The sequence below is a fragment of the Oncorhynchus mykiss genome, chromosome 20 (genome assembly GCF_057628025.1).
Source record: "Oncorhynchus mykiss isolate SJ-2025 chromosome 20, ASM5762802v1, whole genome shotgun sequence".
In the NCBI taxonomy this organism is placed as follows: domain Eukaryota; kingdom Metazoa; phylum Chordata; class Actinopteri; order Salmoniformes; family Salmonidae; genus Oncorhynchus; species Oncorhynchus mykiss.
Window position 1 is genome coordinate 4,406,512 of NC_143041.1, and position 16,993 is coordinate 4,423,504.

General features: G+C 41.2%; 1 protein-coding gene across 9 annotated transcripts in view; it reads right to left on the bottom strand.

Annotated features, from left to right (window-relative positions):
• Window positions 1-16,993, bottom strand: part of nrap (nebulin-related anchoring protein) — a 102,971-nt gene that overhangs the window by 57,023 nt on the left and 28,955 nt on the right. For all 9 annotated transcript variants that reach the window (XM_090212034.1, XM_021575462.3, XM_090212035.1 and 6 more), the window contains 6 exons: window positions 12,837-12,950; window positions 11,625-11,723; window positions 9,416-9,514; window positions 7,525-7,632; window positions 7,269-7,370; window positions 226-423 (listed from right to left, as the gene is read on the bottom strand). In XM_090212034.1, coding sequence (XP_090068160.1) covers window positions 226-423; window positions 7,269-7,370; window positions 7,525-7,632; window positions 9,416-9,514; window positions 11,625-11,723; window positions 12,837-12,950 — 720 coding nt within the window. The remainder of the gene's footprint in view (window positions 1-225; window positions 424-7,268; window positions 7,371-7,524; window positions 7,633-9,415; window positions 9,515-11,624; window positions 11,724-12,836; window positions 12,951-16,993) is intronic.

The window sequence follows — 16,993 nt, forward strand, 5'->3', positions numbered from 1 at the left end:
TCCCGGCCCTCTCGCCAAACCTCAACCCTGAAGATCTCAAGTCAATTCAAACATACCTTATGACTGTTCAACTATAAAACCAAAGCTTTCTGATTATTACTCCTTTAAACATTGGCACTCAAATTCTATTATCTGCATGAGAGGGTAAGCTGTTCATTTTAGTCTATCAAACACACATAGAACCCTCCACCAGTGCCGCCCATGGCCCACCCCTCTCTGCCTCACCTCGCTCTGCAGGTTATAGGCCTTTTTGGCCTGCTGTACTTGGATGTCGTCGGATAGGATGGTGTAGTGGTGGAGCTTCGTCCTGTAGTCCAGGTCGCTGGCAAGGGCCTGGGCTTTTTTAGCATGGCTCAGGTTGACCATGTCCATGGACAAGCTGAACTGGGACTGGTTCTCCTTGGAGTTCTTCTTGTACTCAATCTGTTGAGATTGTTGTGGATAACAGAGAGACAGACAGATAAGGGAGGAGATTGAGAATCAGGAGGGTGTGTGGTGGAAAGCAGACTGAACCAGGTTTTCCTCTAGAATTTTGCTTAGCTCCAATCTGTTTATTTTTTTATACTGAAAAACTCCCCAGTCCTTAATAATTACAAGCATACCCATAACATGATGCAGCTACCTCTATGCTTGAGTATATGGAGTGTGGTTTTCAGTAATGTATTGGATTTGCCCCAAACATAACACTTTGTATTTAGGACAAAAAGTGTATTGCTTTGCCACATTTTTTGCAGTATTACCTTGCTGCAAACAGGATACATGTTTTGGAATAATTATATTCTGTACAGGCTTCCTTCTTTTCACTCTGTCATTTAGGTTAGTGTTGTGGACTAACTACAATGTTGATGATCCATACACAGTTTTCTCCTATCACAGGCATTAAACTCTGTAACTGTTTTAAAGTCACCATTGACCTCATTGTGAAATCCCTGAGTGGTTTTCTTCCTTTCCGGCAACTGAGTTAGGAAGGACACCTGTATCTTTGTAGTGACTGGGTGTACTGATACACCATCCAAAGTGTAATTACTAACTTCACCATATTCAAATTGATATTCAATGTCTGCTTTTTTTACCCAATAGGTGTCCTTTGCAAGGAACTGAAAAACCTCCCTGGTCTTTGTGATTGAAACTGTGTTTGAAATTCACTGCTTGACTGAGGGACCTTCCAAATAATTGTATGTGTGGGGTACAGAGTAGGTGCCATCAGGTGCAAAACATACTAAATAGAAATTAACTTTATTAACCACAACAACCCAGTTGGAAAATGTTACCTCAGTATGGTTCTCAATCAGAGACAATGATAGACAGCTGCATCTGATTGAGATCCACACCCGGCCAAACAACAAAGAAATCCAAAACAGAGAAAATTAACATAGAATGCCCACCCTGGCCTAACCAAAATAGAGAATAAAAGCCTCTCTATGGCCAGGGCGTGACAATTGTGAACAAATATCTGGGTGCCTTGTTAGGATCCGTTGCTGACGACGACATGAATAACACACAGCTGGTTTTAAGCTCTTTCGGCAGGATAGAACAGCGGCCTCTGGTAAGACAAGGGGTGGCGCTCTGTGAATTTTTGTAAACAACAGCTGGTGCACGAAATCTAAGGAAGTCTCAAGGTTTTGCTCGCCTGAGGTAGAGTATCTCATTTTAAGCTGTAGACCACACTATTTACCAAGAAAGTTTATCTGTATTTTTCGTAGCTGTCTACATGCCACCACAAACCGATGACCGCAGTCATTGAGCTGTGTACAGCCATAAATAAACCGAAACGCTCACCCAGAGGCCGCGCTCCTAGTGGCCGAGAACTTTAATGCCGGAAAAGTCATCCGTTTTACCAAATTTCTACCAGCATGTTAAATGTGCAACAGAGGCACGTACAAAGTTCTCCCTCGCCATCCATTTGACAAATCTGACCATAATTATATCCTCCTGATTCCTGCTTGCAAACAAAAATTAAGGCAAGAATCCCCATTGACTCGGTCTATAAAAAAGTGATCAGATGAAGCAGATGCTAAAATACAGGACTGTTTTACTACCACAGACTGGAATATGTTCCGGGATTCTTTCGATGGCATTGAGGAGTATAACACCACATCAATCACTGCCTTCATCAATAAGTGTAGCGATGACGTCGTCCCAACAGTGACCGTACATACAAACCCCAACCAGAAGCCAATGACTACAGGCAACATTCGCATCGAGCTAAAGGGTAAAGCTGCCGCTTTCAAGGAGCGGGACTCTAACCCAGAAGCTTATAAGAAATCCCACTATGCCCTCCGACGAACCATCAATACAGGACTATTTTATTTATTTTACTAGGCAAGTCCGTTAAAAACAAATTCTTATTTTCAATGACAGCCTACCGAGGAACAGTGGGTTAACTGCCTTGTTCAGGGGCAGATCGACAGATTTTTACCTTGTCAGATTTAAAACATCTGTCTGAAAGGGTCTCTTTTCCAAGTTTAAAAGGATAAACATTCACACGCAACACCATGGGCCAGAAAAGGCAGAGTGCATTGACCACGCTGTCAATCGAGCATGACTTCTACTGTGTTCAAAACAATTGGAAACTCGGAACTGGGACATCTCAGACTTCAGTGCGTTCAAGACAACTGGGAACTCTAAAAAAAAAAACAAGCTCCAACTGAGAATTCCAAGTCGGGAACTCTGGCCTCTTTCTAGAGCTCTGACCTGAAGATCACTGACGTCATGATTCAACCTTGTTTTTCCAGTTGTCTTTAAGGCACCATAAATCCAGAGAATGTCAGACTTTGATGATAAAGTTTGATGTGAGCACAGCACAACAACGGTCAGTCCAAAACTGCATTTTATGCTACTGCATACAGAGCATTCGTAAATTATTCAGACACCTTCACTTTTTCCATATTTTGTTATGTTACGGCCTTATTCTAAAGTGGATCAAATTCTATATTTTTTTCTAATCAATCTACACACAATAACCCATAATGACAAAGCGAAAACAGGTTTTTAGACATTTTTGCAAATGAAATAAAAAACAGATACCTTATTTACGTAAGTGTTCAGACCCTTTGCTATGAGGCTAAAATTTGAGCTCAGGTGCATTCTGTTTCCATTGATCCTCCTTGAGATGTTTCTACAACTTGATAGGAGTCCACCTGTGGTAAATTAAATTGATTGTACATGATCTTGAAAGGCACACACCTGTCTATATAGGGCATGTCAGAGCAAAAACCAAGCCATGAGGTCAAAGGGATTGTCCGTAGAGCTCCGAGACAGGACTGTGTCAAGGCACATATCTGGGGAAGGGTACCCATAAATATATGCTGCATTCAAGATCCCCAAGAACACAGTGGCCTCCATCATTCTTAAATTAAGTTTGGAACCACCAAGACTCATCCTAGAGCTGGCCACCCGGCCAAACTGAGCAATCGGGGGAGAAGGGCCTTGGTCAGGGAGGTGACCAAGAACCCCATGGTCACTCTGACAGAGCTCCAAAGTTCCTCCATTGAGATGGGAGAACCTTCCAGAAGGACAAGCATCTCTGCAGCACTCCACCAATCAGGCCTTTATGGTAGAGTGGCCAGACAGAAGCCAATCCTCAGTAAAAGGCACAAGACAGCCCGCATGCAGTTTGCCAAAAGGCACCTAAAGGACTCTCAGACCATGAGAAACAAGATTCTCTGGTCTGATTAAACCAAGATTGAACTCTTTGGCCTGAATGCCAAGCGTCACGTCTGGAGGAAACCAGGAACTGCTCATCATCTGGCCAATACCATCCCTATGGTGAAGCATGGTGGTGGCAGCATCATGCTGTGGGGATGTTTTTCAGGGGCAGGGACTGGGAGACTAGTCAGGATCGAGGGAAGGCTGAACAGAGCAAAGAGATCCTTGATGACAACCTCCAGAGCGATTAGGACCTCAGACTGGGGGCGAAAGTTCACCTTCCAACAGGACAACGACCCTAAGCACACAGCCAAGACAATGCAGGAGTGGCTTTGGGACAAGTCTCTGAATGTCCTTGAGTGGCCCAGCCAGAGCCCGGACTTTAACCAGATCAAACATCTCTGGAGAGACCTGGAAATAGCTGTGCAGCTACCGTTTTGCGGGCGCCTAACCAATTGTGCTATTTGTTCGTTTTTCTTCAATTTTTTTGTATTATTTTGTACGTAATGTTGCTGCTACCGTCTCTTATGACCAAAAATAACTTCTGGACATCAATTATTCACCTCGACTGGACAAATATTTTTTTATTTAACTCGACGGAAATACTGCTTTCTCGAGAACGGGAGTGAAGAAAAGACAGCGGAGGTCGAGCTGAGAATTCATAGGCAAGTGAGTAAACCTCCATTACCATCCGTTCTATTGGCCAATGTGCATTCATTGGAAAAACAAATGAATGATATACCAGCAAGACTATCCTACCAACGTGTCACTAAAAACAGTAATATCTTATGTTTCACCTAGTTGTGGCTGAACGATGACACGGATAATATCAAATCAAATTTGTCACATACACATGGTTAGCAGATGTTAATGCGAGTGTAGCGAAATGCATGTGCTTCTAGTTCCGACAATGCAGTAGTAACCAACGAGTAATTTAAACTAACAATTCCACAACTGCTACCTTATACACACAAGTGTAAAGGGATAAAGAATATGTACATAAAGATATATAAATGAGTGATGGTACAGAACGGCATAGGCAAGATGCAGTAGATGGTATCGAGTACAGTATACACATATGAGATGAGTAATGTAGGGTATATAAACATAAAAGTGGCATAGTTTAAAGTGTCGAGTGATACATGTATTACATAAAGATGGCAAGATGCAGTAGATGGTATAGAGTACAGTATATACATATGAGATGAGTAATGTAGGGTATGTAAACATTATATAAACTGGCTAGTGATACATTTTTTACATCATTTTCCATTATTAAAGTGGCTGGAGTTGAGTCAGTATGTTGGCAGCAGCCACCAAACAGCAGCCAAACCTTGCTGTTTAACAGCCTGATGGCCTTGAGGTAGAAGCTGTTTTTCAGTCTCTTGGTCCCTGCTTTGATGCACCTGTACTGACCTCTCCTTCTGGATGATAGCGGGGTGAACAGGCAGTGGCTCGGGTGGTTGTTGTCCATGATGATCTTTATGGCCTTCCTGTGACATCGGGTGGTGTAGGTGTCCTGGAGGGCAGGTAGTTTGCCCCCGGTGATGCGTTGTGCAGACCTCACTACCTTCTGGAGAGCCTTACGGTTGTGGGCGGAGCAGTTGCCGTACCAGGCGGTGATACAGCCCGACAGGATGCTCTCGATTGTGCATCTGTAAAAGTTTGTGAGTGCTTTTGGTGACGAGCTGAATTTCTTCAGCCTCCTGAGGTTGAAGAGGCACTGCTGCACCTTCTTCACCACGCTGTCTGTGTGGGTGGACCAATTCAGCTTGTCCGTGATGTGTACGCCGAGGAACTTAAAACTTACTACCCTCTCCACTACTGTCCCGTCGATAGGACAGGGGGGTGCTCCCTCTATTGTTTCCTGAAGTCCACGATCATCTCCTTTGTTTTGTTGATGTCATTTTTCTGACAGCACACTCCGATGACCCTCACCTCCTCCCTGTAGGCCATCTCGTCGTTGTTGGTAATCAACCTACTACTGTAGTGTCGTCCGCAAACTTCATGATTGAGTTTGAGGCGTGCATGGCCACGCAGTCGTGGGTGAACAGGGAGTACAGGAGAGGGCTCAGAACGCACCCTTGTGGAGCCCTAGTGTTGAGGATCAGCGGGGTGGAGATGTTGTTACCTACTCTCACCACCTGGGTGCGGCCCGTCAGGAAGTCCAGTACCCAGTTGCACAGGGCGGGGTCGAGACCCAGGATCTCGAGCTTGATGACGAGTTTGGAGGGTACTATGGTGTTAAATGCTGAGCTGTAGTCGATGAACAGCATTCTCACGTAGGTATTCCTATTGTCCAGATAGTTAGGGCAGTATGGTTGCGATTGTGTCGTCTGTGGACCTATTGGGGCGGTAAGAAAATTGGAGTGGGTCTAGGGTGTCAGGTAGGGTGGAGGTGATATGGTCCTTGACTAGTCTCTCAAAGCACTTCATGATGACGGAAGTGAGTGCTAGTCGTTTAGCTCAGTTACCTTAGCTTTCTTGGGAACAGGAACAATGGTGGCCCTCTTGAAGCATGAGGGGACAGCAGACTGGGATAAGGATTGATTGAATATGTCCATAAACACACCAGGCAGCTGGTCTGCGCATGCTCTGAGGACGCGGCTGGGGATGCCGTCTGGCCTGCAGCCTTGCGAGGGTTAACACGTTTAAATGTTTTACTCACGTCGGCTGCAGTGAAGGAGAGTCCGCAGGTTTTGGTAGCGGGCCGTGTCAGTGGCACTGTATTGTCCTCAAAGCGAGCAAAGAAGTTATTTAGTCTGTCTGGGAGCAAGACATCCTGTTCCGCAACGGGGCTGGTTTTCTTTTTGTAATCCGTGATTGACTGTAGACCATGCCACATACCTATTGTGTCACAGCTGTTGAATTGCGACTATACTTTGTCTTTATACTGACGCTTAGCTTGTTTGATTGCCTTGCGGAGGGAATAGCTACACTGTTTGTCATGTTTCCGGTCACCTTGCCCTGGTTAAAAGCAGTGGTTTGCACTTTCAGTTTCGCGCAAATGCTGCCATCAATCCACGGTTTCTGGTTTGGGAATGTTTTAATAGTTGCTATGGGTACGACATCGCCAATGCACTTTCTAATGAACTCGCTCACCGAATCAGCGTATTCGTCAATGTTGTTGTTGGACACAATGCGAAACATATCCCAATCCACGTGATCGAAGCAGTCTTGAAGCGTGGAATCAGATTGTTCGGACCAGCGTTAAACAGACCTGAGCACGGGAGCTTCCTGTTTTTAGTTTCTGTCTGTAGGCTGGAAGCAACAAAATGGAGTCGTGGTCAGCTTTTCCGAAAGGAGGGCGGGAGAGGGCCATATATGCATCGCGGAAGTTAGAATAACAATGATCCAGGGTTTTACCAGCCCTGGTTGCACAATCAATATGCTGATAGAATTTAGGGAGTCTTGTTTTCAGATTAGCCTTGTTAAAATCCCCAGCTACAATGAACAAGCCAATATCCCTTTCAATGCTGCTTGCAGCTATAATCATTATAATATGAAACATTTCATCTCAAATCCAAACTGCTGGAGTATAGGTTTAAATGAAAAATGTTAGCTTCACTGTCCAAATACATATGGTGCAACAGCATGTTTATTGTGTTTCATATTCTTACCTCACTGGTCATCTTGGACGCCTGAAGAGAGTGCAGGGTCTTGGAGTCGCTGACATTGCTTGTCTTATCTTTATTTTTCATGAATGACTCTTTGTACTTAATCTGTAACACACGGCCACCACCCAAATCACATCAGACAGTCACGTATAATCAGATGACCAATCCCTCCCTCATTCTTATCCACTAATATCTCATTCTCATTACATAAGAAAGGATTGTTCTGTGTGAGTACCAGCTACAGGAAGGGAATGCTTACATCACTGGCCAGGTCCCGAGATGCTTTGGCAGCCTTGACGGTCAGCGTGTCCAGGCCGATGTCACATGTTTTGGACTTGGTCTTCTCCCAGTCCTCCTTGTATTTTATCTGGAATAATTTCTATAAATAAAAACTACAGCAACCCTTATTCATATGGTATGTGTATAACCCTTTCGGAATATAGTGCATTCTGAACATATTCACACCCCTTGACCTTTTCCACATGTTATTACATTAGAGCCTTATTCTAAAATGTTTTTTTCCCCCTCATCAATCTACACACAGTAACCCTATAATGACAAAACAAAAACTATTTTTTTGTAATTTTTACCAAATATCTACTGAAATATCACATTTTACATAAGTATTCAAACCCTTTACCAAGTACTTCATTGAAGCACCTTTAGCAATGATTACAGCATTGAGTCTTCTTAGGTATGACGCTACAGCTTGGCACACCTGTATTTGGGGAGTTTATCCCATTCTTCTCTGCAGATCCTCTCAAGCTCTGTCACGTTGGATGGAGAGTGTCGCTGCACAGCAATTTTCATGTCCCTCCAGAGATGTTTGATCGTGTTCAAGTTCGGGCTATGGCTGAGCCACTCAAGGACATTCAGAGACTTGTCCCGAAGCCACTCCTGCATTGTCTTGGCTGTGTGCTTAGGGTCGTTGTCCTGTTGGAAGGTGAACCATTGCCCCTGTCTGAGGTCCTGAGCGCTCTGGAGCAGGATTTCATCAAGGATCTCTCTGTACTTTGCTCCGTTCATCTTTCCCTTGATCCTGACTAGTATCCCAGTCCCTCCGCTGAAAAACATCCCCACAGTATGATGCTGCCACCACCATGCTTTACCGTAGGGATGGTGTCAGGTTTCCTCCAGACGTGACGCCTTCGAATCAGGTCAAAGAGTTCAATCTTGGATTCATCAGACCAGAGAATCTTGTTTCTCATGGTCCGGATCCTTTAGGTGCCTTTTGGCAAACACCAAGCGGGCTGTCATGTTCCTTTTACTGAAGAGTGGTTTCCGCCTGGCTACTCTACCATAAAGGCCTGATTGGTGATGGGCTGCATAGATAGTTGTCCTTCTGGAAGGTTCTCCCATCTCCACAGAGGAACTCTAGAGCTCTGTCAGAGTGACCATCGGGTTCATGGTCACCTGCCTGACCAAGGCCTTTCTCCCCTGATTGCTCAGTTTGACCGGGCGGCCAGCTCTAGGAAGAGTCTTGGTGGTTCCAAACTTCTTCCATTTATGAATGATGGAGGCCACTGTGTTTTTGAAGACCTTCAATGCTGCGGAAATGTTTTGGTACCTTTCCCCATATCTGTTCCTTGATACAATCCTGTCTCGGCGCTCAACGGACAATTCCTTCAACCTCATGGCTTGGTTTTTGCTCTAACATGCACTGTCAACTGTGGGACCTTACATAGACAGGTGTGTCCCTTTCCAAATCATGTCCAATCAATTGAATTCACCACAGGTGGACTCCAATCAAGTTGAGAAACATCTCAAGGATGATCAATGGAAACAGGATGCACCTGAGCTCAATTTCGAGTCTCATAGCAAAGGGTCTGAATACTTACGCAAATAAGGTATTTAAGTTTTTATTTTGAATAACTTTGCAAAAATGTCAACCTGTTTTTGCTTTGTCATTACGGGCAATTGTGTGTAGTTTAATGAGAATCAAAAAATATTTAATTAATTTTGGAATAAGGCTGTAAACGTAACAAAATGTGGAAAAAGTCAAGGGGTCTGAATACTTTCCAAATGCACTGTATATGCAAATGCGGAGCGAAAGCTATGTTGTTTGTATGTACTGTATAGAGTGTAATGTTTGGTATAGACCGTGGCGTGATAGAAAGATAGTGTACATGTGTATCTTTGGCTCTACTTGCATTGCTGAGTTGTTGAGCGTTGATCCTGGCCTGGACGATTTGAGGGGTATCTGTCACCGAGCTGTACTTGACTTGGTCAATGTGTTGTCTGTAGTTAACCTACATGGGGGAATCAGAGATATCAAGTCAGGTTTCCTTGATATTATGAAAGGGGTTCCGCATAGGTTGGTTTTGGTTCCAGTACTTTTTACTATATACATTAACAATATTGGTTTGTCTGTAAAAAATTGTAACCTACAAGTAGGGCTGTTATGGTGCCCATATTACCGCCACATCTGTGGTCAAGAGTCATGATGGCAGTCAAATTTCACATGACCTTTAGTCACTAATTAGGCTTCTCCAAGCTCTGATGCTGCTGATGGTCAATAGTAGCCTAGTGAACTTGATAACTGCCTGGTACTCAGCACTCTATTGTCCCACTAATCACTCTGACAATGAAAATGTTAGCGAAAATCTACTCAAACACTTCATGAGAGCCCATGAGCTCGTGTTGCGCAACATTTCTATAGGCTATGCAATTGCTTGAGAAAACAGAGTGATGGCCTCTATTAAAAAGAGGAGGATCCCATCAGTTTGTATAGGCTAGGACTACTATATTTATTTCTCAACTTTCCTAATATTAAGCACATTGCTTATCTTTACAACAGGAGCATAGCCTACCTGGCTGGCAAGAAAATGAACCACGGTGAAAGCGTTCCTCCATTCACTATTTAAGTGCATAGATGACATGTATTTTCCCCCTGACCCTGTTTCGAGACAGGTGCATGATAAAGGTGCATGATAAAGGTGCATGATAATGGTCCATTCTAAATCTAAATAAATTTCACACATATATTATTTAGTATTTGTCAAGACAAGACCAAAACAATTATAGTCTGGTGGGTGACAATATTAGCTTTGCCTTAAAGCTTGTGTGCATATTTTTCAAAAAGTCGCAAAAGTCTAGCCTAGCCAACAGATTTAAAGTGGCAAAATAACTTCTTGAAATTAAGCACATGAATCCGCTTTACAAAGGGTGTAGAGCCTAACTGGCATACATACGCAGCACGTGAGTTTCAAGTTTGGGGAATTTTCACTTTCACCATACAAATTCACCTCTATAATAAAAGCATTACATGCATAATCACATTTGCCGCCACTTTTGAGAATGGTGTTTTCCCGCTAATGGAACATTTGATTTAAACATATGTAGATTGGACACTTCATTTTATTACGGCCACAGCTTCAGTGCACAATGCATTATTTACCAGAAAGTAGGCAGGCCCTCTTTAAAGTCAAGTAGGATGATTAATTTCTCTTTTTATTTATAAGTCTCTTTTATAAAAACTCCCACCGTACCTAACATCATTAATAACCTTTAGATGTATGGTACCATACCTAGTCTCAGGGATGGCTAACTCTGGAAATCCCTTCAGTCCCCCCAAAGTAAGGTAAATCAGCTTTTAGTTTCTTAGCATCCCATGTTCCCAAAGTTCCCAACAACTGGATGTACTGGTCCCACTCAGGTAGTTCAAAATATTGATTGGGGACCTCTTTGCTGAGGAATGTGATTGTTTTTCTTGAGTGTGTTTGTAATGTTGTACAGTGCCTTGCGAAAGTATTCGACCCCTTTGAACTTTGCGACCTTTTGCCACATTTCAGGCTTCAAACATAAAGATATAAAACAATAATTTTGCACGCCCAATTTTTCAGTTTTTGATTTGTTAAAAAAGTTTGAAATATCCAATAAATGTCGTTCCACTTCATGATTGTGTCCCACTTGTTGTTGATTCTTCACCAAAAAATACAGTTTTATATCTTTATGTTTGAAGCCTGAAATGTGGCAAAAGGTCGCAAAGTTCAAGGGGGCCGAATACTTTCGCAAGGCACTGTATATTTGTATTCTATAGTCATTTGTAAATTGTGTGTATGCAGAGCTCCCTTGTGAAAGAGACCTTGTTCTCAATGGAACTCCCTGTTAAAATAAAGTGGTATATTGTAGTATTACGTGTGTGTGTGTGTGTGTGTGTGTGTGTGTGTGTGTGTGTGTGTGTGTATTAGCTTGTGGTGTGTATACACTCACATCACTGCACAGTTCAGCATTTGGTCAGGTAAGGTTAGACAAATAGCTGAATGATTTAACGGTGAAACGTGTTTATTAATCAATGTCGAACATGCAATAGTGTCTCACCCCCCTCCCCCACACCAAAAAGCATCAAGAAGCACTTACATTGCTGAGTTGTTGAGCGTTGATCCTGGCTTGGACGATGTCAGGGGTATCTGTCACCGAGCTGTACTTGACTTGGTCAATGTGCTGTCTGTAGTTCTTCTACATGGGAAGATGAGAGATGCAATAAATGATTAATGTATCAGGGTAGAAAGATACCGTATGTAAAGACATCTGTAGTGCTGCCTCTGAACATATTTCTTTCTACCCCTGAGTTATTTGAATCCTGTGGTAAAGATAATGGCCCCCAAAACCATAGAATGTGGGCTGTGTTAGGTGTGAGACTTACGCACTCAGTTGACAAACAAGTTCAGGGCAGGGGCAGCACTTTACGAAAGTTAGCAATTGTGCCTGATAAAATGCAAAGGGGTCCTTAATATTTCAAAACTAAAAGCATTGTATTAGGGACAAATGATTCACTAATCCCTAAACCTCAACTAAATCTTGTAATAAATAATGTGGAAATTGAGAAAGGTGAGGTGACTAAACTGTCATGGTAAAAACATATTGATACAACTGTAGCTATGATGGGGAGAAGTCTGTCCATAATACAGTACTACATAGAGCCATGAGTACAAGGAACTCTATTCCACATCAAGTAACTCATGCAAGTAGTAATATTAGATTTGTTTAAATGATAAAAATACACCTTATGGAACAGCGGGACTGTGAAGCAACACAAACATAGGCACTGAGACATGCACACAAGTTAACATATACACTATACACACACGTACACATGGATTTGTGTATTAGATATGTGGTAGTAGAGTAGGGGCCTGAGGGAACACACTTAATGTGTTGTGAAATCTGTTTTGAAGTATTGTAATGTTTTGAAAATTGTATAAATGCCTTCATTTTGCTGAACCCCAGGAGGAGTAGCAGCTGCCAAGGGACCCATAATAAATACATATACAACATGAGCAGAATTGAGAAGATGTGAAGTCAACGGTACGCTTATGATTTAGATATTATGGGTTGAGCTCCCTCTATATATTAGTCTAGTTTAATGGGTGATCCACATTTAAAATGGTTTACCCAGCTACTAGACCCCCTTCAGTTGGCCTCTTTAAAATAGCCCACTTTTGAATTATACAGTCCTCAAGAGGAACCCTTTGGGTTTTTCTATCTGCGAAAGCACCCTGTTTACTGGTTTTGGTTACTATGTCCAGTATGAGAGCCAGGTTAAACTTATGAGGCGAAGGGGAAACTCACGTCCTTGAGTGGATCCAGTTTCCTCTGACTCTGGTAGCCTGGTGTGATGGTGGCTGGGTAGTTGTATTCTACATGGTCAGTTTTCTCCTGCTCATACTCCTGCCTGTAGGCAATCTGCAGGTCACAGAAACATTTCAATTAACGTTATTGATCCCCAGCAGTACCAATACAGACACACAGGCGTGCATGAGACAGAACACATAGATGTGAGTACTGATGGCTGATAGGCATTATATGTGCCACATTTACCAATAAAATAAACAACACCATGAAAAAGATTCATAAAGAAAGAACCTGTGTGGCTCAGTCCTGTGAGGCTTAGTTGGTAGAGTATGGCACTTGCAACTTCAGGATCATGGGTTCTATTCGCACTGGGGCCACCCACATGAAAATGTGTACATGTGTAACAGGTAGGGCCTCAGATGGTCTGATTCATTTCCTGACTTCCCTATATAAAGTGAATTCTAATCAGGCACTTGGAGAGACTCCTTTGCCGTGGGTCATATTAATGTGCCTGCTTTGTTTGAATAAGGTTGAACATCATGATGAAGCTGAAGCAGACCACTCTAGGTGGTTCTTGGTGAAACTGATGTGACTCTAAGGATGCACTAATTGTAATTGCTTATCCAACCTCTGTTTTTTCTTTGTTAATGTGTGATTCCACGATTAGAGTGCCTTTTGGTGTAATTTTGTTTAAAAAAAAAAACTATTTCACGCAATTTTAACATTCTGTTAAAAATATCACATGTTCAACTTCATAACAAACATGCTTTTCTAGCTCAAATTTAGAAAACATTTTATAAACGAGGGACATTCCAAAAGGGGGATTTTCAGGGAAAACAACTTAATTTAATAAATAAAAAACTGCTACTGGAATTGTATATGTTATGTTTAGTAAGGGGAACATATGTATGTGATCCAACTGTTAGATTAAGTGTTTCATCAAAATGTATACGCATAATTCCTGAGAGACATAGAAGGCACTCTATTCGTGGAACGACGATCCTAAACTAAGAATTAGAGCCACTTCCCACGGTGTTGCAGTGCAGTGCCAGGATAATTGTAGAACTTATTGAGTGAACCTGCTTTTTGATAACCTAAAAGTGAGACTTATTGCGTAAACACGTAATTGTGTAATTGGTGACAGTTTCAAATGACTATTGAGTACATCCTAACAATTTCTATTCTAACATAATCAATGACTTATCCTTGTAATACAGTTGCAATTGTGGTAGAGTTGGTCTTAAAGAAACAATGTATATTTTTTACAAGAAACATTAGTATTGCTCAACAACAGAATCCTATTTTTCTAAATAAAAGCTATTTTTGTATTCTGGTGTACTTCTATCATTTATTTGATAGGCTTGTGTTAGGAGCCTTAGTTTGGAGCTACCTTTTGCTCCTGTCTAAACTAATGGGTGGCATAGTGTAGCTAATGTCTATCTGGTCACACATACACTACTGTAAGTCACTTTGGATAAAGGCGTCTGCTAAATGGAGTATATAGTGCCTTCAGAAAATATTCACACCCCTTTAAAAACGTTTTTGTTACAGCCTGCATTTAAAATGGATTGATTGAATTGAGATTTTGCGTCACTGATCTACACACAATACCCCATAACATCGAAGTGGAATTTTGTTTGTGGAACATTTTTTTAATTAATACAAATTTAAAGCTTGAAGGTCTTCAGTGGACAAGTATTCAACCCGTTTGTTATGGCAACACCTAAAAAAGTTAAGGAGTACAAATGTGCTTGACAAATCACATACAGTTGAAGTCGGAAGTGTACATACACCTTAGCCAAATACATTTGAACTAAGTTTTTCACAATTCCTGACATTTAATCTGAGTAACAATTCCGTCTTTTTTTAATTTTTTTTATTTATACAAAAAACACAAGCAAGGGGTAACATTAAAGTATTAGAACATGAAGGACAAACAATACAGCATCAAGACACTATCAAACATGTATCAGTCTTTCTGCAACAGAGCTATCCTTATGTGTGAGGGTGCGTGTGTATGATAGTGATATAAAATATATGTCATAGTTTCCTTTTTCATGATCACAATGTTGTGAAACCCGAACCCTCCAAGATCCCCTCACAGTTCCCCAATAGCTGTCCCTCAACCATTCAAGACCCCTCCCACAGTCCCCCCCCCCCCCCCCCCGAAGAAAAAAAAATACCATTAATTCCATTCCCCACCATCAAGAACCCCCCCAATGCACCAACAACCAAGATAATGAACTAAAGAGAAAAATGAAAAGACAGAAGAAAACAGCAAACAACAACGCAAAAAAATATATACAAAATAATACATTTAAAACAAAGAACATCAAGGACACCTGAAATCATAACAGCAATGCCAACTGTATATGGTTGTGCGCATGTCTGGCACTATTACATGTATGTGTGTGTTCTTGTATGTGTTTGTTTGAATGAGAGTGTGTGTGTATATGCATGTGTACAAACACCTGCACGGCATCAGCCTCAGGCAAACCGGCATTAGTTGTAAAAACCCCTCTGTGTCATTCAAATGTTATTTCATTATGTTTTATTTTGACTTTTTTTCCCTTTATCTTTTGACCATCATTCTCTCTCTCACACAGCAACTCCACTCCCACTTGTCTCCAATTCTACATACCAACCCTCAGCTTCCCTCAGCCCATCCCATCTCTCTCTGCTGGCCACCCACTTCCTGTTTCTACGCAACATATCTTTCAACTATGCTATAATGTTTAACGTACAATTTCAACCTATCTAATCGAAAATAATCTACAGATTTCCCATAAATACAGGTATTTTATCAACCAGCACATTTGAGTTCAGCCATAATATTTGTTGTAATATTTGTTCTATCTTTTCAGGGGGATGAAATTGAAATTGTAGCCAGCTCTGCAATGCTTGTTTGAGAAAGACAGATACTTTGAAAAAAGTATCATTTAACATTTTTGAACAATGGATGAGCTTTTCTTATTAATCTATTTGAGAACCATTTAGGGTTCAAATAAAACTTTTGAATAAGTGAAGCTTTTAGAGAGAGGTTTAGTGCTTTCATATTTAATAATCTCAACCTACCCAATTCATATTCATTATATAGATAGGCTCGTTTTCTTTTGTCTGGTTTAGCATCCCAGATAAAGCTAGATATTTTTTGCTCGTATGATTTGAAAAACGAATCATCAGGAGTAGGCAGCGCCATAAGTAAGTGAGTAAACTGAGATATGACTAGGGAGTTAATCAGGGTAATTTTTCCATAAATAGACCAGAGATATTTACCTTTCTGGTTGCAGGATCTTGTCTAAGTTTTCTATTGAAATTCATTGTGGAGAGCTTATTTATATATTTTGTGATATGAATACCGAGTATGTCTACTTCACCATCAGCCCATTTTATAGGTAAGCTGCAAGGTAATGTAGAAGTATTTTTTAAGGATCCAATACGTAATATTGTACACTCATCATAATTCGGTTTCAGTCCAGAGAGTACATAAAAGTTATCTATATCTTTAATGAGACATTGCAGGGATCTAGCTTGCAGACTTAACATAAAACTTGAGTCATCGGCATACATGGACACCTTTGATTTTAAGCCTTGGATTTCTAATCCTCTGTTGTTATTGGATCTGATTTTAATAGCTGGCATTTCCATGGCCATAACGAATAGATATGGTGACAGCGGACACCCTTGTTTAACTCCTCTTGACAATTCAAAACTCTCTGAGAAGTAGCCGTTATTTACTATTTTACACATGGGGTTGCTATACATCATTTTTTACCCATTTTATAAAAGAATTACCAAAATTGAAAAAAATCCAGTCATTTATAAATAAAGTCCAGTCTTACTTTATCAAATGCCTTTTCAAAATCCGCTATAAATACCATTCCTGGCTTCTTATATGTTTCATGATGTTCTATTATTTCTAGTACTCGTCGTATATTATCTCCAATGTATCGTCCATGTAAAAAAACCTGTCTGATCAGGATGAACAATACCTGGTAAAAACCCTTTTAATTCTGAGTGCTATGCATTTTGCTAGTATTTTTGCATCACAACATTGAAGTGTAAGGGGCCTCCAGTTTTTTTTAGATAGACTGGGTCTTTATATTTGCCATCTGGGTCTTGTTTTAATAATAGAGAAATAAGATACCTGACAG